The sequence below is a fragment of the Anomalospiza imberbis genome, chromosome 3 (genome assembly GCF_031753505.1).
Source record: "Anomalospiza imberbis isolate Cuckoo-Finch-1a 21T00152 chromosome 3, ASM3175350v1, whole genome shotgun sequence".
NCBI lineage: Eukaryota > Metazoa > Chordata > Aves > Passeriformes > Viduidae > Anomalospiza > Anomalospiza imberbis.
This window is the reverse complement of record NC_089683.1, coordinates 24,108,600-24,131,123: the sequence shown is the minus strand read 5'-3', so window position 1 is coordinate 24,131,123 and position 22,524 is coordinate 24,108,600. Positions and strand designations below refer to the sequence as shown.

The following is a 22,524-nucleotide window of genomic DNA, read 5'->3' as shown; positions in this document are numbered from 1 at the left end:
CACTTCAAGGCTGGCTCCCCAGTGCTAAACGTCCAGAATTAATTTTAAGAAATCATACTTAGCTGCTTTTCTGCAAGATAATTACTTAATCTTGTCTTTTAGCCACCTGGGTTTTTGTTTGTTTGCTTGATTTTTTTTCTGAAAAGACAAAACAAGCCACTTAGAGGCTAGACACAGAAGGAATATTTTCTCCACAGCACAGCTGTTTTCTAATTTGGGATTTTTTAATGAATATTGGATGAAGATTTAAAAATACAAACACAAACAAATCCCATATTTCCCCTATACCACCATCATTAACACCCCCAAAAAATCCATCACTGAGACACCAGTGAACTCAGGAGTTTTGGAGGGATTTGTTGGTTGGGGTTTTTGTTAAAGTCTTACTTGAGGTGCAGTTTGGTTTAGTGGCAAGCTGAGAAGAAAACTTAGGTTTGTGGGACGTTCTAATTACTATCCTTGGAAGAGGAAAGCCTGTGTACAACTGGAATTCTTCAGGACAGCAAGCAGAGGTGGTGGTTTAGAGCTGCAGCCTCTTGTATAATGTTATGATAGTGGTACGGGCGTACATTCCCATCTAAGTTTTCTTCTGATCTGTGAATACGTAAACTGCTAAGACAAAGGGAGTTTTGAGACTGATCACTCTGTGCAGTTTTTAAATTCATAAAGTGTTGGTTTACAAAGTCTAGAGGGCAAGGTCTACTACTAGAAATATGTCTTTTGTTTGATGCTGCTCTGAGTAAATTTCACAAAAATATTATAAAGGACTTACCTATTCCAGTGTCTTATCTGTGGTATGGCTTCCAAAACATTAATGCCTTCTGCAAATAATATTTCTTTTCTATTTCTTTGCTGGGTTCTAGCCTATAATACAGAAAAAGCTGGACTTTTTTTTTAAATGAAAATTGCAGTAGACACACAGATAATCTTTTTTCCCCCACATTTTTTCAGGATCAAAGGCATCTTGAAATGTTCTTTAAAACAGGATTAGTGTCACATAAAACAAATGTTAAATCTACAACAGAGTCTGGCTAAGTTGTTCTAAGTAAGTAGGTTCCTGGCTTACTTCCTGAAGGTGCATTACTCACCCATGTGTATTCGAAATGTTGACTCAGTTTTCTTTGATTCTGGCAAGTGTTTGTATATTCAGCCTCACCATAGAAGCATTATGGACTGAAATCTTTTAATGAACATGGAAATGGCCTGGAAAGAAGCTTGTAATATAAACGCCACTGAAGGTGGGGCAGAAATGTGTCTAAGACTTAAGGGGAAAACCCACACAAAACCAAACAAAAAATCCTAAAATATTTAGGATATAAATAATATTATATGCTTGATTTTAAATCTAGGAAGACTGTTCTTGTTGTATGATGATAGAAATTTGATAGCAACTGTACATCTTCCAACAGGTAACATTTCAGGCTTGCAGCATTTCTGAAGCAAGGTATCTCTATGATCAGCTAGCTACGATTTGTCCCATTGTGGTAAGTAATGGACATCTGTCAGATGAACTCTTCCTTAGTGACAAAAACCACTATATATTAAAAAAAATAATACCCAAATTGCAAGCTCACAAATTGGGTACTCTGGGAAAAGACTGTTTCTAGGTTGCCACGTGAGTCATGTTAACTATTTAATGTGCAATTGACACTACAAAACAGATAATATCTGTTCCTTCTTGGTCCTTGTGTCTGTTTCTTTCCCTCTGTTCTCACTCCCACATGTGTGAGACTCTTGTTGAATAGTTTCAGAAATAGATTTTGGCAGATTTCATGAAAACAAGGCAAGCTTGCTCCTTAAAACAATTTTTAATTTTTCAACTGGTGTTGAAAACCCTCTGGTGCTACAGAGGATTTCAGCTTAAGTTGTTTAAATCTGTCCCTTTTATAAGCATGTTGTCATAAACAACTGATTATAACAGGAGTTATGAAAATAAAATATGTATCTGGTCTGAATGATGAGTAGATCCTGCCTTGAGTGAGGTATGTTCCAGCTGTGTTACTAAGGTGCTTGGCCAAACAAAAATAAACAAAATTAAATGATTGCCAGGTGAACTTCGGAAGTGAGCAAGCAGAATACTTGCTGATTCGTCTCAAAAGTGCTTCTGCCAGTGTCATTTTTGTGTTCTTTAAATGCTGATCTGTAGAGGTGAAATATTTGGAGAGTGTCAGAAGCCACTTCAGGAATGCTAACCCTTGACCCAGGTGTTTTTCAGAGGTAGCAGTTGAGATATTTCTGGTTATACGGGCTTTGGCTGTATGTTAAACTGAAATATATATACTTCAGCTCCTTCTGGATCCCTTTCCAGTGGGGTTGTATTTTGCTTTTGGTTCCTTGGCCTGTCCTTTCTTTTGATATCAGGCTGTTTCATTGTAGATGGCATTGAGTGCTGCATCTCCATTCTACAGAGGCTACGTGTCTGACATTGACTGTCGCTGGGGAGTGATCTCTGCTTCCGTGGATGATAGAACGCGCGAAGAACGAGGGCTAGAGGTAAGTCATGGTACATAGGAGGTGTCTGGGGTTTTTCGGGTAAGTCATGGTATATAGGAGGTGTCTGGGGTTTTTCGGGCAAAAAAGTTTAATCTCCTTTAGTATCAGATTCTGCTTGTGCTCATCAGAATCCCTAATGAGGGAATGTGATGGTCTTTGTGGTAAATACAGGAGAGATGGTGTAAACACTCGCCTTGGTTGGTCAGTTTGTGTTAACAAATACGTATTTTTAATTAGGTATGGAAGCCCAGTCTTCCACAGCTGGCTGAAAAAGCCCCCCCCCAGTGATGAAACTTTCTAATTTATGGTTGAGCCCAAAAGGCAAAAATTGCACTAGATTAAATAGTGGGTGCTGCTGAGTAGTACAAACTAGAACTAAATCAAGAGAGCCAGGTATCAGAACTTGCAGAGTTTCTACTAAGCAGGAATTTCCATTCAATGCACTTAAAAATTACATAAAATAAATAATTTTTAAAATTAACTTGAAATATTCCTTGAACTACTTATTTTAAGGGCATCTCTAACAGTGTGCACATAGTGAAACTGTTGGTATGTGTTTAATGCTTTCCAGATGCTTGGGGTAATGGCGTATTTCATCAGGAAAACATTTCTACATCTAGTGAATTCTAGTAGATGTGTGGTGACTTATTTTTTGCTCAGATTTATATGTCTGCAAACAAAATAGTTGTAATTCCAGAATCACTTTGTATTGAGCCTATTTAAGACTCGTGCTTTTAATAATTTTAATTGAGGTTGTAGGGTTTTTTAAATAGGATAGTAATTCTCAACATAAGTGTCATTAGTGAGCAAAACTTAGCTAACATTGTTAACAAGCTGTTAAAATATTGTATTCTTAAATTATATAGCCACTGAAGAACAACCATTATAGAATCAGTAAATCCAGATATGATTCCATAGACAGTTATCTATCTGAATGTGGTGAGAAATACAATGACATTGATTTGACAATAGACAAAGATATCTACGAGCACCTAATAAAGGAAGGTAAGTGTTGCTTCATTATGAGCAGGTTAAGAATTATGTTTGCAGTGTGTGGGGATATTTTATGGTTTTTGTTGTTGTTTGTTACAAACGTTGTGCAGCCCTCAGAGTGACTCCTACTCAGGAATTATCTGTGCAGAGTGGTCTTGAGAGTTTTTTAAGAAGGATTCATTTGTAACAGAAACTGTCCCTAATGCATCAAACTGAGTTTCTCAAGCTGGAATTAATGTTTTATTTTTATGGAGAGAGCCGAACTGCTTTAGGAAACATGGCACAGAACGCATCAGAAAACAGGAAGAATGGCAGCCACACCACTACACAGCTGCCATTTCCAAACAAGAACCTGTTTGGTTTTGGGGTTTTTGCTCTTTTTAATCATTTCCTTCCTTCCTGAAGTCATCACTTTAACAGGATGTGGTGGGCTGAGGTAGCACTGCAGTTTTAGATGTTTTCAGTCTTGTAAAAAAAATAATTTCCTAGAGCCTGTTTTGATATGTATGAATTGTTTGTTTGAATTTTCATTTTGTAGGTATTGACCACCTTTTGGCACAGCATATTGCACACTTGTTCATTCGAGACCCATTGACTTTGTTTGAGGAGAAAATACATCTAGATGATGCAAATGAATCCGACCATTTTGAGGTTACGTCTGATTTAGAGGAATTTAATAAATATATCTATAATTGCTTATCTTTATAATATTATTTAATTGGAGGATGGCTGTATTAGCTAAGAATTTTTTCATTAATTTTTCACTTCAGGTAATTTTTTAGCATATGACTTTAGAGTTGTAAGCACATTCATTTATTCATTTTATCTTTTATTTAGAAGGTGATAGCTTATACTTTAAACCAAATAAAATATGAAGAACCTAAATTACAGCCATGTATATAAATGTTAAGAGGAACTGTCAATTTTTAAGACTTCTTAAACCTGGTTTGTATTTTATTTATGTAGAAATCTCTCTTTTACAGCTTTATGAGGCAATAGCTGTGGAAGTATTAGGCCTTCTTAGTTCAGGATGTGTTGGCCCCTCATGAAAAAGTAAAGTCAGCTGCATGCCAGTCCCTTAGTGTCTTGTACATAATACTCAACCAAAACAGTATGAGAAAGTACAACATACTTGCTTCTAGATTGGGTAGTTGTACTGTGAGCTTTAGGAAATAACAGCACTTACTTTGGAACCACTTCTCTAACCAGCTACGCTGTTCCACAGAAAGCACTAGGACTCTAGTTATCTGCTTATTTTTCTTCAATTATATTATAGACTGATATGTATCTTGATTGTGACAGATTATTTCATGTGCTTTGCAGAATATTCAGTCTACAAACTGGCAGACAATGAGGTTTAAGCCACCACCTCCAAATTCAGATATTGGATGGAGAGTGGAATTCAGACCTATGGAGGTAAGGAAGACATCAGTATGTACAAGAGCACATTTCCTTTTAAGTGGAAAAGTACCAGGCATTCTGCCATCCAGTACCAAACTGCTGTTACTTGTGCTGTGTTTTGTCCTCTTTGATTTGCTAGATGCAAGTGAAGTGGACAGCAGTATTTAATCAGGCATGGACTGTGGGAATGTAACTGACAGGAGAATCCACTGCAGTACATCAACGCATGCTAATGGATTTGGGGTGATGGGGAAAGGAATTAGGCTTGTATTAAAGCAGCAGTAAACAAAGCCCCATTTAGCTTCTAGAGACTGTATTTCTCTAGTACATTTCCTGATACTGAACAATTCCACTGTCACAGTTTTGTTTGTTTCACAAGTGCTTTTACTCTATAGTTGTCTGTTTCTAAGCTCTCTGAATTCAATCCTTTTAGAGTGGAAATTTAAAAGCTACTATACTTCTTTAATTAGAGAGCCTGAAGGTGCAGGTTATTTATTAGTCTTTAGAAGCACAAGTGTGCTTTGCATTGAATTGCAGGGTTGAGTTTGTTGAAGCGTGTGCGTGCTTTGCGTGCTGGAAGTCAGCGCTGGTGATTGCGCATGTGGATCACCCCTCGGCGAGTTCAGTGTGTGTGAACACAAGTGCCAGCATGAACATCTGAGTCCGACTGTTCCAGACTGTCCTTGCATCTCTGTTCCCGCTAAAGTAATTGAATCTCTGTTCCTTTCATGTCTAGGTCCAGTTAACAGACTTTGAAAACTCTGCATATGTTGTGTTTGTGGTATTGCTAACCAGAGTGATTCTATCATATAAACTGGATTTTCTCATTCCTTTGTCCAAGGTAGGTGTGAAAGATCAGATTTGTTAGAGCTAAATGTAACGCATCAAGTCTGATTTTTATCCCCTGCAAGCTAGGCAATAATATTTGTCCACTTACAGAACAGTAATTTTTATCTTTCAGTCAGTTTTCATCTGTACCAGTACTTTGAATTAATTTAAACTCTACAATACTAAATAATTATTGTACTGCTGTCTCATGGAATTAAACATAGACAAATACTGTAGGAATTTCTGCGATGCCTAGCATCGAACTGCTGAGAAATACCATGGTCACAAGGCGGTTTTGAGTCTGGAAAGGGGTATGTTTCCCCCATTTTACATACAGGGGAAATTCAAAAGAAAAGTTTTAGACTTAACATGAATGTTGCCTGTGTCTCGTATTCTGTGTTTTGTTTGTATCTAGTGGGGAGGGAAAGGAAGAGTTCAGCATGCTTGGTGTTACACAGTATTTGAGTGGAAACAAATACTACTGATTCTGGTCACAACTGTGTCTTTAGACAGACAAGCTGTGCAAAATGTATTTTTTCCTGAATCTTGCCCTCACAACTGCTGAACTGTTTTGTGTGAAACTGTCCTTGCGTGTCCTTTTTCTGAGGCACTTGGCCAAAAAATGTCTTTTTAGATGGATATTCCTGTGATGTTATAGGTAGCTTTAAAAAAGATCTTGTGAGGCAGAAGGCTTTTGACACTATGCTGGAAAATCCAGCATAGGCATAGTATCCTGTGGCTTTTCATAGTTTTTTAAATTATAATAGAGAAAAATATTGAAGTTGTAAATTTACAGTAATCATACCATACATACATGGTATGATTTGATATGACTTCTAACAGGAGATGTCAGGGAGTTCATATTCCATGAATAATGCAGCCATTTAGCAGTTAGATTACATGATTACATAATTACATTGTTATTTGAGTGTCTCAGAAGCACAAAATTTTTAACTCCCAGTTAAGAGTGAGTAAGAGATCAGGTGCTGAAAGAACCTGATCAGAATTGGAGGGCTGGGGGGCTTAAAATTGTTTGAGCTTGCCAAGCAATTTGGCAGGTAATACAACACAGAATTGCACAACCATTGGTAAGCTTGCCTCTTTCAAGTAAAATAATAGGGGGTTATGGGGCTAATCTCACACTAATCTTGGCTGTCTGATTGAATGTGGTTGAACGCTCATCAGTTGGGACTGGAGTTCTTTCAAACTTTCAAAACAACCTGTTGTGTAAATAGGTTTCATAATATAAAATGAATTCAAAACAAAACTTTGAAAGGTAAGAAGTAAGTGAAGATTTTGCATAGCCTTTAGTTAAATATCAGACAAAGAATTCAGCAAATTATATCTCTTTTTCTGAAGACAATGTGGTAAAGGTAATGTCCAGAAGCTGTATGATGTTAATTAATCCCCTGAGAACACACCAACCAAAGAACTTGGACAAAATCTTCCATCCAGAAAGACAGGACAATGCTTATGTCATTTGCAGAATAAACGTCGTAGTTTGGGGGGCTTCTGAGAAGCCTGAAAATTAAAACTTTTTTGCTAGCAATCTAAGTTTAAATATCTAACATGTTTGGGATGGAATAGATACAATTCCCATACAAACTTATAGAAACAGAATGCTGTTTCTGGAAGTTTGTTTAATACAGTGATAATTCTTTTAAAGACAGTGATGATTTTGTTATTAAAATCAGCAAATTATGGCTAGGGAAATTGACATTTTCTTCTTCTGTAGGTATTTAAATTGCATCTTAAATATTCCAAGAAATCTGCCAGAAGGGATGTAACCTGTTAATTGTAACTCTTCCTGTGTTTTCATCCAGACTGAAATTAGCATAGCATGTTCTAACATGATACCATTACCTATTCTACTGGAGACCCAGGTTCATAAAATGTTATCTGTTGGTGGGTTTGTCCTGGACACTGAAGAATGAAATAAAACTTAGCTTCACAGCTTGACCATATGTGATGAAATAGTAAGAAATATAGTAGATATTTCAACTTATGAAACACAAACGTGACAGTTTGGTAGAATCCTACTTTTCTAGAATGTCACAGATCTCTGAAATACTTTTTTTGCCAGGTGGATGAAAACATGAAGGTGGCCCAGAAAAGAGATGCTGTACGACAGGGAATGTTTTACTTCAGAAAAGATATATGCAAAGGTATCACATCAAGTAATCTGACTAACATTGTTGTGGATGTTTAGCACATGTCTTGCCTTTTAACCATTTTTTTCCTTTCCCTTTGTCACATGTGAAGGTGGAAATGCTGTTTTGGATGGATGTGGCTCTGCACAGAATGGGACAGGCACTGACACAGAAGAGTACACCTTAATGAGCATTGACACAATTATCAATGGGAAGGTAATAGCCTCTTCTACCTGGAACACATTCTATTCTATCCTCCCAGAAACCAGACTGAGTGTGTTTTATACTGATTCTGTTCTCTTACACAGGAAGGAGTCTTTCCGGGTTTGATCCCAATTTTGAATTCCTATCTTGAAAACATGGAAGTAGATGTGGATACACGATGCACCATCCTAAACTATCTGAAGCTAATAAAAAAGAGAGCCTCTGGTATGTTTGATATTTTTGGACATTGACTTTCTTGGCATTTTTCTACTTTCAATTGGATAAGACTGATGGGACCTGTGGATGTCTCGTTAGCTGTTGAATCATTAGAGCAAAGGACTGGAGTGTGTTCTCTGGCTTAAATCTTGTCCTGTCTATTTTTGATCTTTAATGTTTAGTGATCCATTTTAGAACTTAAATTCAGACTAACTGATAGAGTACTAATCATGGTTTAGAGGGTAGTATATACCCAGTCCTCAGTTTTGCTTTTCAACACCATTTACTGCTGCTTTTGCTACTGTATTGTCTGTCCACTTTGTGGTAGTTTAAACATACACTAGTCCACTTCGCCCTGTCACTTGAGTGTTGTAAGAGTGTTTGAGGCTGGGTCTGATAACTTGTCTGATACTACTGGTGTGACTCCAAAGCCTACTGTTCCAACACATCATGACTGTAAACTCAGGTCTGCTAGACCATGGGACCTAGACTTTAGCTCACTGATAAGAAAGTCCTTCTGTAAGTAGCAGAACTCCTTCAAGGCAGAGCAGAGCAGGCTCTTCCAGAGTCTTTACCATGTTGCAATGTTTTTCAAGATCGGTGTATAATGAATGTTTCTTCTTAAAATGCAGCAGTATAATGAGTAAAAGATGCAGGCTAAACTTAATTCAGAACTGTGCGCTTAGCTCAGGCTGCAGCAACTTCTTACCTTTTTCTGTGTAAATCCCCTGTATAAGTGCATTGATGTAAATTTAGCTAGATGGTAATTTTAGCCTCCTAAGTTTGAGGCTAAAGAATGGAAGAATGGTTTTTTTTTCTTACCTCTCTTCACCCCCAAGTCCTAAATTAAAGAGCTGCATTCCTTTTTAATTCTTGAAATTAAAAGCTGTAGGAGCTTCTAGGTAAAGACCTTTCCAAAGCTGAGGTGAAATTCAGGATTTTGTCTTATTTGGCAATTCACTACTTTTGCAGTTCTTCAGAATGGTAACATGTTTTTAGACATTCCTTTATCTGTTGTTTGGGGGTTTTTTCCTTCAGAGAAATGGTCTTGAAAAAACAAGGAATCCATAAATGTAGCAGGCCTTTTTCCTGAGGCCTAGTGACCAGCTGCAGGTGTTCCCCACCAAAGTAAAACTTTGCTACCTGGTGCAAAGTTGCAGTTATTGCAAAAGTCAGCTCCTCTATTTACACAGACCTAAAAGCTGTGAGAGTGAGGTAGATAAGAGTGTAGTTTAGGTCAGGTCTTACGAACTGAAATGACTTTTAAATGAGGCTTCTTAAGAACTAGAATTCACAGAATAAAAAAGCTTTAGGTATTGTGTTACTGTGCCATGATGTTTCTCAGTTGTGAGCTTTGGATTATTCCAGTTTACTCTTGGTCTTAAATCAAATGTTCCTGGTCTGCAGCTTGTTTAGTATGAGTCATATCCACATAGAATGGCCAGCTTTCAGATTCCTCAAATGGTGAACACAGCACTCATGAGTTAAGACCACTGACACCTTAGCTGCTGTGGCTGTAACTTTGCCCTGGCATAATTCATTTGAGCTTCAGTCACCTCCTCTCCTGCAGCACAGCAAGGCATTACCCTCCTGGTCTCTGTATAGCTGGTGTGTGACTGCCACCACTCAGTGAGACCACAGATTTGCTAGGCAGGCAGTAGCTGCTGACCACCACCAAATATCAATGACAGCAGTACTGAGGTAGCAGCATCAAGTGGTCCTTGTCCTGGTGTGCTCTCCTGGCTGCCTGCAGTGCAGTAATCAGAGAGCTTGATGAGCATTCACAGATGTGATTTCAGTGATCTTTGCCTTACCTTTCTTGAAGCAGTTACACTTTTGCTCCCCCTAAAGTCATATAATAAGAAATTACACAGTTCTATTATATGCTTTTTGAAAAAAATATTTCTGTAGTTTCTCATGTTTAAATGCTCTTTACAGTTACTCCATTATATGCCTTCTTGTTCCTCTGTTGTAGGATCATGTTTATCTACTCACTTGTCATCAGCATTCATAATTGTGTGGACCTCTCCAGTATATTGTTGCTCCTGAACTTACAATTCCCTTTGCCTCTCCTTGCCTGGAAGGTGTCTCACACTTTTGTCAGTCAGTGGTGCCATACCCCCATACTGAGAGCTGCAGGCTGCTCCCAGTGAACGTGTGCAGGGAACAGCGGGGCGAGGATGGGGAGTGCCTGGGCTGCCTGGCCACTAGGTGTCCGTGTTGCTGTGCACTGGGCACTGCCCGGCTCCTGCACGGCTTGCACTTCAAACGTGTCTCTTCATAAGCTTCACTCCGCTCATCTCCTGGCTCCAATGACTTTCTTGCAGGCCCCTGCTTCTCGTTGATGTTAGAAAGTTTTCGTGTTGAGTTTTTAGTGCCTTCAACAAATAAAGCCTCTAGGGTAATTGTTTTCCTGCCCTCTTATGTAGAAGTGTAAGCTCTGGCCTCATTCCTTTAAAACATTACCTCTGGTTTTTGAAGCACATTTTGGTTTCTAGTTACCTTTTTTATTCTGCTTTTCTTTCCGGTACTTTTTGCAATTTTTCTGATTTGTCTTCATGTACATCTGTTAAAACCGCTGCTAGGATAGTTTTAAATAGTGTTGGATTCTTTTTACTTTGTATTTGTGTGTTCCTTCATGCTTTCTCTAACTTGATTCCTCTTGCTTTTTATAATATTTTTAAACCAAAGACTTCTGTAGTGGAAGCCCTTGACTCTTTCCACTCTCATAGTGAAGCTGATGTTTTGTTAGCTAGCCATGAAAGTTTTCCTAGGCTCTTTGAGCATCCCATCAGCCCATCTTAATGTCTTAAAAGTCAGAGTTACCTTAAACTTGTAGTAGTTAAGGTTTGCTTGCATGTGCTGCATTCTGGAGCAAGATTCAGCAGCCTGGACACTGGTGTCCAGCCAGCCCCCAGCTGCAGCTTCATGGGAATACCAGTCTCCTGCAAGTGGTGTGTGTCATTCAGTGACCTTTTACAGAGGTGCTGGAGACCCCTGGGTACCTGCTGACCAACCCAAGAACTGTGGAGTGAAGCAGAGGCACTATGTACAAATCAGAAGTCGGTAAAATTGGGAACCAGCCTATTTTTTGCTAGAGTAGCTGCCAGAGGGAGAAAGAACAGTAAGCCCAGGTTGACTGATCAAAACTAGCAGTTCAGTTGGATGGATCAACTACAAACTTACTTTATATAAATGCAGTAGTGCAGAGGTGTCTGTTGATTCATCTCAGCCAGATTCTCTGTTAAATGAAGTGTTTAAGACCTTTTGCTGTACAATCTGTTGGTAGCACCTCTTTCAGTTGCTACTTCTCTCTGCATTATGTCATTGGAACATCTGCAAGTTGGAAAATGGCACCAGATAAGTGTCTTTTAGACCATCAGGGATATGTCAGCTTAATTGTGCCTGCAGTTTAACCACATTTAAAAACCAAAAAGTGTAGGAATGTGTATCTCATGAAAGCATGGGCTACTCATTAATTGTGTATATAGTGCACAGAACTCTAGGTGTTCTACTGCTAAATTAGATGTATAAACTGAAATTTAATTTCCTCTTGCCCACAGGAGAATTAATGACAGTTGCTCGATGGATGAGGGAATTCATCGCACAGCATCCGGACTACAAGCAAGACAGTGTGATAACTGATGAAATGAATTACAGCCTTATGTGGAAATGCAACCAAATCGCTCAAGGCCAGGCAGAGTGTCCTGAACTATTGGGGGTAGGATTTAATAAGAAACAAAGTGGAAATAAAACTGACTCTTTGTAATGAATGAATGAATGCTTCTTAAATAATAAAAAGATTAAGCCTTTTAGCAAAGCACTAGCAAAGATACTGTGAATCTGGTACAGTTTCATGGTGTGAAGACCAAAACAGGGATACTGCACTATAAAATGGGCCAATCTGCCTAAATATTCATTTAAGGCATCCTAAAATAGGCATATTCTTATTGTTAAGGTTTATACAATATACATGTAAATAGTAAAATATTTTTATGATTAACATCAATGTATTTTAATAACATTGTAACTAAGGTTATTGTGAATTAGCTTGTAACTTTTTTATGCTTAATATAGAAAGAAAAATTGTCATGAACAGCTTTGTAAATGTAATGGTACTTGTATATTATATGCATTCCAGTTACTGAATGTTTACTGTAATTTTTTTAACCTGGAATGTGCTAAGTAGTTTACCTTATGGTGTAAGAAAAAAAAATCCTTCTGGATCTACCTGAATCGCAGATACTTCTTCCTTCCATTTGGGTTTTGAAAGTATGTAAGAACAGACAAATATTTGTGCATCAGAGTTATTAATCTTACAGTAGTTTCTCAGTTGCCACAAGTCCTTCATCCACTTGTAAACTGTAAAACTCAGAGGAACAGATCTGTCTTTATTCAGATAATGCAAGTCAGCCTGCCTGCAGATGCAGTTATTTTCTTCCCCTCTGAAATAAGCTGTATGCTGTGTCAGTTCAGAAAATTTGCCCAATGATTTCACAAAAGAGTAGTAATGGGAGATGTGTTGAAAGGGAGGAGGAAATGGGAGCTGGACATACAGCTCTCTTCACAAAGGAACCAGAGACACCTGCTCTAGACTTCAGCCTGCTTGCACTTCTCCCACACTGCTGCTGTTCCCATAGTCGACAATGACTGCAGCACAAAACCAAACTTCAGTCCATTCTTCCTGAAGGTTGAGTTCCTCATTTTGTCATTTTGTTAATTATATTTTTGTCAGCATGTTTATTTTCTATAAGGTAATTTATGTAGGTGGCTGGGGTAACCTACATAGCTGTAGTTATGGACAACTTAATCCCCTCCAGAAAACAGTTTAAAGAGAAATTTTGGAATGCACTAATCCTTTGAATTGGAAGCTGGTGCTAGGAATGACTGTAATCTATTTAAATTCAGCCATTGCATCTGTAAATAAAGCAAACTTAAGGGGCCTTTTTGATTTAGCTTCTTAACTGATTTCTAAAAGTGAATTGCATTAGGGGTAGAAGATGCAAAGCTTAATGGAAGCATATAAAAATACCTAAGATCTGATGACTTTTTTAAAAGAACTAATGGAGAAACTGCAGTGAGAGGTGCACCAAGAAGCTTTTATGTACTGAATTACACTTCATTCTGTGTTCACAGGTGTGCTTTAGAGAATAAAAAGAATACTCTTTCTCTGCAGTGGTGAATTTGTTTTAATTAAGATGTAGGCATATGCTAATTTAGTTTCTGTAATAAGGAAATAAAAACAAAATTTGCAGTATGTGTTGGTCACTTGCATGACTTGAACCCACATTTTAGATTCAGAAAAAGAAGGAGTTGCATACCTGGCAGGTACAACTCACCCAGACTTACTTTGTTCACAGTGGAGCTTCTCAGGACTCAGACAAATGGTCTGACATTCCTACAGCAAAGTCCTTGCTATTGTTAAAGTAGCATCTGTCTGATTGCACAACATGAGCTGCTGTGCTTGGAAAACCCTTAAAAATAGTTGGAATGCTTTTCTGTTGGTACTGCTTCAATACATGTCCTTTATTCCCTTTCAGTAGACACTGAATCACTCTTCTGGCCAACTATGTGTCCTGTAAGTTAGAGAACATTTTGTCATGATGCCTTAAAAGTTGTGGCTGGAAGTTTCCCTCCTGATTTCTTGTGTGCATATTTCCAGAAGGGGATGAGTGAGATCAAACACAGAGCTGCTTCTGTTTTTTGAGATGCGCATGGTTGCAGTGTCTAAGCATTGCACGTTCACTCGATGAAGAGCTCAGGTATGTGATCCAGCCTGTTCTTCATAGCATGGTGAAGGCTGTCAGTGCAAAGCAGAACTGCTGCAGGGACAGGGGGCAAGCTTTGCCACTGTCTTTGAATACAACTTAGAGGTGGCTCTGTTCTGTCTGTGCCCCCTCTGAGGTAGAGAAGCAAATCCTAGTCCAAGCCTCAAGCCCTGGCTCGCCTTTTGCAGAGACCATGAGAAATGTCTTTGGGCTATGCATACAGGACTTTGGCTCTGCAGTCATGAAGTGCTTTCATGGAAATAATGACCTTTCCAACAATCATGGGAGCAAAGGGAGGGGAAGAACTATCAGGCACCTGAGGTGAATTGTGATTGATTCCTTGCCCAAAGACTAACTATGCATCAGTCATGGCACTTTAGTGATCATTGTGTTGGCCTCAGTTCAGCTGAGGCCAGTAACACGCTTCATGCCTTCCACTCAGTTTTCAGCTAGGAGATCCCATTGTGATCTCCAGAGGTTTGATGCTGTGAAATCTGATTCCAGTTTTCTCTTGCGTCAGACCATTTATGTTCAAGTGTCTTTGTTTCTGGATTATTACAGCCATGCTTTTATCATGGCTGACATCCTTAAAATGTGTCTCCTTTTGTGTGTGCACAGAGCTCTGCAAGTAACTTGCCTTTCTCAGAATGGTGCAAGTCTACTCCAGCCTGTGTTCCTCCCTTCGCGGGGCCACAGGTCCTGCCAGGAGTCCATGCCGTTGTGGATTTCCCACAGGATCACAGCTTCCTTTGGGTATCTGTTGCATCTTGGGTTTGGGTTCAAATTACGGGTATTTTCTTTGTTAGTTTTCCAGTTCTCTGTACCCTCGTGCATCTCCCGGGTTTTCCCCTACTCCTGTGGTTCCCGTGCCCGTCTCCCCATTCCCACGGTCCCACTCGCCCCAAAGTCTCGTGTCCGCCCCTGCCGTGTTCCCATTGGTCGCTGTAGTACACGTCATCACCACGATGTCTGTACCCATTGGGCGGGAGGGCTCCCCGTCCGCCCTGTCCCTTCCCTATTTCACCCCACTCCTCGGCATGCTCGAGGCCATTTGCGTCCGTGTGAAGCTGGGATTGGCTGCAGCTTTTCCACCGCAGCTCTCGCAGCCAATAAAGCATCCAGCTGCCACGCGGATGGATTTGGCTGAATTTTCTGCCTCTTTGTTTCTTCCTTCGCACCGACGGCGAAGTGTGGCCGACAGCCCACCCTGGAGTGCGGCAGCAAAAGCGCCTGAGAATTACGGCGAGCCCCGGCCCTAATGAGAAGCTGAGACGCCCAAGCCGGGCGCTCGAGAGCTGACCGGGGCCGAGAAAAGTAACGCGAAGCCACGGGTATCCATCTGCTTTGCTGGGGGTTCTTCTAGGAGCTGCGGGTGGATCTCTGCGCCACCATGGACCTTCATGGGCTGCAGGGGCACAGCTGTCTCACCATGGTCTGCAGGGAATCTCAGCTCTGTCACCTGGAACACCACCTCCTCCTCCTCTTTCTCTGACCTTGGTGTCTGCAGAGTTGTTTCTCACTTGTTTTCTCACTCCTCTCTTCCAGCTGAGTGCTGATGTGCTGTTTTTTCCCTTTGTCTTAAAAATTCCAGAAGCACTACCACTGTTGATGATGGGCTCAACCTGGGCTAGCATCAGGTCTTTCTTGGAGCCATCTGTCATTGACTGTTGCACATGGAGGAAGCTTCCAGCAGCTTCTCACAGAAGCCACCCCTATAGCCCGCCCAATACCAAAATGGGGCCATGCAAACCCAATACAGTGTTCCCTGGAATACTATTCCCTTAGAAATGGGAAACTCCTTGTAAGATTCTCCTAGACAGATAAAGTCAGGAAGGCTTTGCAGGCTACAATGCTTTCTGCCCATTCCCTCTCAAATATGAGGATTCACTCTGTGCAGCAGTGGGAGCAGTAAATGCAAGTTTCTGCAGCTTGTGTAGCAGCATTTTGTCTCCCTTTGAACAAAGCAATGTCTTTCCCAAAGAAAAGTATAACTGTCAATGCTGGCTTATGAACTGAACAGCTGGGCAAGATACTGTGCCTTATGTTAAGCAAGAAATGGCTGTAAACTCTTCTCTCAGTCTTTGAAAACAGTGTTAATTTAGCCATTGAATTTAGTTACATATCGCAAAATTACACTAAAGTTACACCCCTGTGACACGACACAAAGAGAAAACTAAAATCATGCTGACAGTGAGAAAGTAAAAAGTAAATTTTCCTTCACTTCCCAGTGAAGGAAAGTTAAAATAATGCCCAGAGCCACATTGTGCTCAAAAAAAAATGTTGGTGCATGATGGCTCTTCATCATTGACTTCTAAAAGTTTTGTGTTCTGGCCAGAAAAATGTTAGTTTATAAAATATTTAAGCAAAAGCAATTGTTCTTACTCTGGAAAAAGTCCAAGCTCCTATTAAATGCAATTAGATCAAAAGTAAGCAGATTTATATCTGATGGTACAGGGTGATGGTACAGATTTTGATGAAAGATCTTAAGGAGTGCCTTACTGTCAGTGCCTTGACTACAGCCACTCTGTGTGGCAGTGAGGAGTTGCTTGCTGTGTGTTGCTCTGGCAGGTCATGTTCAGAAGAGGTGACTGGGGGCAGGGAAGAGGAAAGAATGAAGGAGAGAAGCCTATTACCATCCTGAGAGGTTCCATTTTCTCCCTACTCTTTGATTTGTGCTGGGGAAGCATCTGTGCCAAGACAACCTCAAGTTCTCCAGCATTTTTCAGTTAAGTTTTTTCTTTTCCTTCAACCATTTTCTAGCTTGGGCTATATTCCTTCCTGTCTGTTTCCATCTGTGCATGCACAGGCAGAGCTGGACATCTAATCCTTGCCAGCTTACTCACCACATGGGCATTCAGAGGCCAAGAACTTAGAGTGTTTTTCTTGGCACTGCAAGGGACTGGGACTCCTTGCCCAGAGACCGTCACACAGCTGCCTAATGAAAAACAGGAAAGCCTTCCAGCAAAAAAATACCTCTCTGCTGAGGGGAAGCAAGACTTGGCATCACCCACATTTCCTACCTTTCATCCCACTCTGCAGCACTTCTGTGCATTATTCATCCCACTGGCATCAGCTACAGGCATCTGATTCTAAAGAGCAGTAGGACAGAGGATGGCATGGGATGTTAGTGGAGGCAGGCCAAGCTGGCAGCCAGCTCTCCAGACCCCCCAGACTGTGGAGAGCAGGAGATGTGGCTGTTGTACTCTGTCTCAGACACAAACTGGACCACTGAGCACAAAGCACTTCTGCCTGTAATTTCTCACCCTGGCAGGGTGAACCAGAGCAATGCAATATAAACTCCGATGTGATGCCCAGGCTTCGGCAGTGTGACCATTGCCAGCAAAATGAAATAACCTTGGCACAGAGAGCAGAAAGCCAGGCAGGGTCCTCGCTGGGGTGTGCTCAAGGCACGGTGATGAGGTAGGACAAATTTCATTGCTAAGGCCAGGGCCAGCCCTAGGTGTCCTCCTAAGGTAGGAGGCACTGCAGTGAGCTCGGAGAGAAAACAGCTGTTCTTGGCCCAATAAAGGGGAAAACAGTGGTATTCCAAGTCCAAATCCTCTGTGGATTTATGCCCAAGTTGCTTCTCACAGGTTAACCCATGAACTCTTCCTGGTGGGGTCGCACAGCAGAGCAGTAGTTATTCCTCTCCATCCCTGCTGCATTCCCACTGGGAAGGGGCAAACAGCAGGTGAAGCCAGTGGTGGGGCTGCCTGGGGACACCCCAGCTGGGAGCCCTCCAGGCAAATGTACTTTTGTAGAAGCCCTATAGCAGGGCAGGTCTCTGTGTGTGTTTAAAGAGCAGTCCAGACCAGCATGTCCCTTTTCAACGTTTGGTTTAGCCACACAGTTGCTGGGAGCAAAACTGCCATGGTCCAAATTAAAACATGTAACATTCCAGTGCTTCCACACATGACACATCCTGAACAACCATGTAAGGTGAAGAGGTGAATTCCCCTTTTAAATGCAGTTTGCTCTTGCTCTTAAAATAATCATTTCTAGACAACAAACTTCACTCACTCTTTAAAAAAAATCTGCCTGGGTCTCCTTAGAGAATGGCATAAAATAACCTATTTCAGATATTTCTCTTTTTCCCTTTACTTCCAGTGCAGCCCAATTGGCACACATCCCACAGCTTCTTGTGGAGGAGGTATGCAGCCATCTTTAGAGATGTATGTGAAAAGCAGAGCTCCAGAAGGGAGTGCCCACATATCCCTGGAAATTCATTCTGACTTTCTACTTCCCACTCATCACAGCACATTTGGTGTCATCAGTATCTGGCCATTCCCACTCAGGCCACAGGGACTCAAAGAGGTGGTACAGTTAGGAAGGGAGAAGGTAGCCAGGCATCCTGCTTCAGTCCCTCCAGCTGTGACTCTGGCTTCCAGAAACATGGCATGTTTGGCCTTGCTTTCAACTGATAAAGTGTGATGCTTGCCCTGAACACAGTGCTAGGACAAAACATTTCTCATCCTGCCTCAGGAAATCAAAATCCATAGAACAGAAAGGAAACTCAGAGGATTACAACTGTGCAACAAGAGTATCCAGGGAAAATCCCAGCCAGCTGCTGTGTTTCTCACTCAGCGCCTTCTGTACTCATATGTTTGTACAAAGCTCTGTATTAGTTTTCAAGATACACCACAGTAAGCTGCTCTCTGGGAAGAGGAACACTTCCTCCAGGACCACGCTGTCCAGAGGGGATCATCTGTTAGGCACACCAGTTGTCAGGACATCAGCAAAATGGTTAACTGTTTCCAGATCTGCTTTCATCCTGAAAGGGGGGTTTATGTCCTTTTGTCCTGATGCAGCCAACAGGATTTTTTAGCGTGTCCAAACTTTGGTCCCAAGCACATTTACTGTTGCAATGCCATGCTACAACACCTCACAGCTGACATATGGCAACCAGAGGCACAATGCGGGTCTTGAAGTGCCCACAGGATGATGGGAGGTGGCGAGTCTGGTGCTCTAATTGCAATTAACATGTAAGGCATTATGATAAATTTTATCATCAAACTGCACTGTCTTTACAGCTTTTCCTTGGCTGTGCCTAGAGTTTGAGAGAGATGACATAGTGACAACCTTGCCCACCCATTTCCTATTTTTTATCATCAAGAAATACAGAGTGTTGTGGTAAGCACATCTACAACAGAGCGTGAATAAACTTAGTTTGTCTTAGCTACTTCCTTGTAAGCAACTTTTACTGGTGGAGCCCACTGGCTCAAAATCAGTCAGACTGGAGATTCTCCAATACTTGTCATGAAAAAACACCTCTGGGCTGTGTCCTGGGACACCACAGGTGGCATGTGCCTCCAAGAGGGCGGTATAGACACTTCAGAAATCACTGAACACTAGTGCCTTGTCTTCATGGCATACCTCCAGTTGGAGATCAGCAGCTATGACAGGCCCTACAACAGGAACTGGTGATTTAGCAGCTACTTTCAAAAACTCTTTCAATGGGGCAGGAAACACTGATGTAACACAAGTTCCCAGTTTTGAAACTTGCCTGATGTTTTCTGTGGGGATAGGAAAGGAAAAAAAAAATCTGAATCATATGTACCCAGCATATCCCAGCTTCTCTGTCCAAGTGTTCCCAGGAGCTCCAAGAAGCAAAGCTAAACCTAGTCAAGAGAAACTGCAATGATGTTTTCCAGGGGAAAAGGCTAGCTTCATCTTTACTTCCCTCTTTGCCAGCCTTACCTTCTCCTTCAGGACCACACCCCTCCTGCCCCCTCCTCTCCCCAGAGCACATCTCTGTGGTTGAGGCTCTTGTCTGACTGACTGCTTCTTTTGCCCCTGAGTAAGCTCTGCCTCCTGATTTTAGCCTGCCTGCCCTTCTGCAGCTTCATGTCAGCAGCCCGACACCCATGGGACACAAATGGGAGGCTGTGCCTGCTTCCACTACCCAGGTGGTAGAAGAGACACAAAAAACCTGGGAAGCCAGACATGGGCATGAGCCACACAATAGTCCTCTTAAAATGTCTCATTACTTAATATCATGAAGGAAGACTGCAAGGCTTACGCAGCCTAGACTTGAGGACAGAGTGCACAAGTTACAAGCCTGTGTGTGGCTTTTTTTCATGGTTAACAAAAAATAAAAAGGAAGAAGGAAAAGAGGGAGGTGCTAAGGAGCTCCAGTTTGTCCATGTTCAGTTTATCTGGCAGTTCAGATTTCAGTGTGGGCAGAAGAAGACAAGTCTGGTGTAGAGAGTGAGTTGTAAATTTTCTGCAAGGAGAGAGGCAAAGGAAATTCTGCATTTATTCACAGACAGGATAATAGACAGTTGAAATAGAGACCAGCAGGGCATACAGGAGTGGTGAGAAGCTGAGAATAACCCACCAAAGCATTAACCCACCTAATAAAGTGAGGTGATAGTCAGGAGGCAACCTAAGAGTGAGCAAACAGGAAAAAGTCAGAGAAGATTTAGATAGCAGGGAGAGTTTAGTAGTCCCTGTGAAACCTGATGGTCCAGGCAAGATAAATCTGGCATGTGGGATGGAAGGCCTTTTTTGCTTGCAGAATTTTATCTTAAAAAAAAAAACTACTAAAAAAAACTTCTCTAATTTTGAGCCTCTCCTTCCATCAAGTGATTGCCAAGGAATGCTTTAATATTCTTACCTCATTAGCTTTGGCACACAGTGAGGCAGGCAGGAACTGCTCTGCATCTGGCTCCCATGGAACCAGTTTTGGACATGCAGCTGGCAGCACTTTTCTAGGCTAAGAAAGCTGAGCAATTCCTTTTTCCCAAGAAAAGCTGGGGGTTCCACCCTCCTACTTCTTGCTGTGTGGCAGATAGAAACCAAAAAAGAGTGAAGCATCACTGAGGTAAAATAGGAATGGCCTCAGTCGAAATGTCAGGACTTGGTGCTGAAGAGAGGGTGAGGCTGGGAAGCAGCAGGGTCCAACATGACAAATGCTCACTGTGCTGATGGCTGCCAGCCATAGGACAGCAGGTGAAGCTTTTGGCAAGTGGCACATTGGTTGTGCCACTGATCCTAACATGAACTTAGGCTTTTGCAGACTTAATAGCAATGTTTTGTGTAGATCAGGACTGATAAAAGTTCATTTATGGTGACATTTTTTTCCAAGATAGGTTGAGGCATCAGACACTCATTTATTGTTCTCTACAAGGGTCTGACTTCCAGACTCTTTTTGACCTCCCAAGTTTCCCACACATCTCAGCACACACCTCTCCAGAGGGGAGCACCAAGAGACCTGTGTAGGTCCAGCCACTGGCCAAACCAGCAATGCTCAAGTCCCATTCCAGACTGAGGGACTCTGTCTGGAATGAGAGCAACAGGCTATCCACCAACTGCAGTAGTGGTCATTTTCTGTTTTTCAAGAAGGGCTTAGCTTCAAAGTTATTATGAGAGACTTGTGGTTAGTGAACTTCTCAGAAAGTGGAAGTTATATGGTGGTGCTTCTTGGGCATGAGTCATTTTCTCAGGCAATGTTCCAAAATCTCTGGCTTCTGGCCAGTCCTAAGCTCTTCTAGGATTCCTGGGAATAGGGTTTTCTCATTTGAGCTCATTGTATAATCAATGCTACCCACTTACTCCACGTAGTGCTGGTTGTGTGAGGTGTTGAGGGGATATTTCCTTTAAACATCCAGTGTAGGACAGGCAATCACGGTGCCAAGAAGTGACATGCTTCTGTCCCAACAACTTCTGAGGCAGCTCAAACCCCCTTATAGGCAGCTAACACTGCTCTTTCAGCTTGAGTATAGTGAGCCTCTGATCCTCAATAACTCTGGCTCCAAAACCCTAAAGGTCTGCCTGGGGTTTGTCCTGAGGTCCTTTGCCACAGGCTCCAGGTGAAGCCCCTTGGTGGAGGGAAGGGAATATTACAGGGACAGTGCTGCTCAGCAGTAGCCAAAACAATGGTGTGTTATCAACACCCTTCCAGCTACTGATGCCAAGCACAGCACAGTGAGGGACAAGTGAACTCTATCTCAGTCAGACCCAAAAGAGATATGCTGCTGCCTCTGAGGGTTTACATATACACAATCTCCACACAGAGTACCTAAACCAATTCCTTAACATAGTTTATAAAGAGTCTCTGGTGGAGAAAGAGAGGAAAGGATGGAAATTCTCCAGCCTTTTTATTGGACTTTGCTACCACAGAGAACAAAACAGTGCATATTTGTAAACCTCTGTATAATACACATTGTGCTGTGTGAGTGTTCTTCCTGCCTAATCTCAAAGCAGAGCAAGAAATGGCCAAGGCCAAAGGGGAATTTTCAGAAAAATAGAAGGTTTTTCATAATGATGCAGACAAAATAATTTAGAAATTGTTCTCCTGAAAATAGGTGTCTGGATAAACATGATTGAATCATCTAAGTAAATTGTGGAACTGATCATTGCAAAAGGTAAAAATATAGAAGAGTTTTCCAAGTGATCAGCCAAATTAATGGAAAATATATGGCTAGTACTTAGATAATGGCATCATCATTGTCATTAATATTATTGTTATT

At 41.3% G+C, this 22,524-nt stretch overlaps 1 protein-coding gene and 1 long non-coding RNA gene across 2 annotated transcripts in view; one reads left to right on the top strand and one right to left on the bottom strand.

Moving 5' to 3' along the window:
- Nucleotides 1-13,460, top strand: part of GCLC (glutamate-cysteine ligase catalytic subunit) — a 36,664-nt gene extending 23,204 nt beyond the window's left edge. The window contains exons 7-16 of the mRNA XM_068183654.1: nt 1,410-1,484; nt 2,377-2,493; nt 3,360-3,498; nt 4,025-4,137; nt 4,810-4,902; nt 5,624-5,728; nt 7,799-7,880; nt 7,978-8,081; nt 8,174-8,294; nt 11,849-13,460. Coding sequence (XP_068039755.1) covers nt 1,410-1,484; nt 2,377-2,493; nt 3,360-3,498; nt 4,025-4,137; nt 4,810-4,902; nt 5,624-5,728; nt 7,799-7,880; nt 7,978-8,081; nt 8,174-8,294; nt 11,849-12,054 — 1,155 coding nt within the window. The 3' untranslated portion in view covers nt 12,055-13,460. The remainder of the gene's footprint in view (nt 1-1,409; nt 1,485-2,376; nt 2,494-3,359; nt 3,499-4,024; nt 4,138-4,809; nt 4,903-5,623; nt 5,729-7,798; nt 7,881-7,977; nt 8,082-8,173; nt 8,295-11,848) is intronic.
- LOC137470393 (uncharacterized) lies at nt 12,505-21,110 on the bottom strand. Its single transcript, XR_010997034.1, has 2 exons — nt 20,670-21,110; nt 12,505-19,566 (listed from the first exon to the last, which is right to left on the bottom strand). It is a non-coding gene; the product is annotated as an uncharacterized lncRNA (long non-coding RNA).
- Between the last annotated feature and the right edge of the window lie 1,414 nt (nt 21,111-22,524).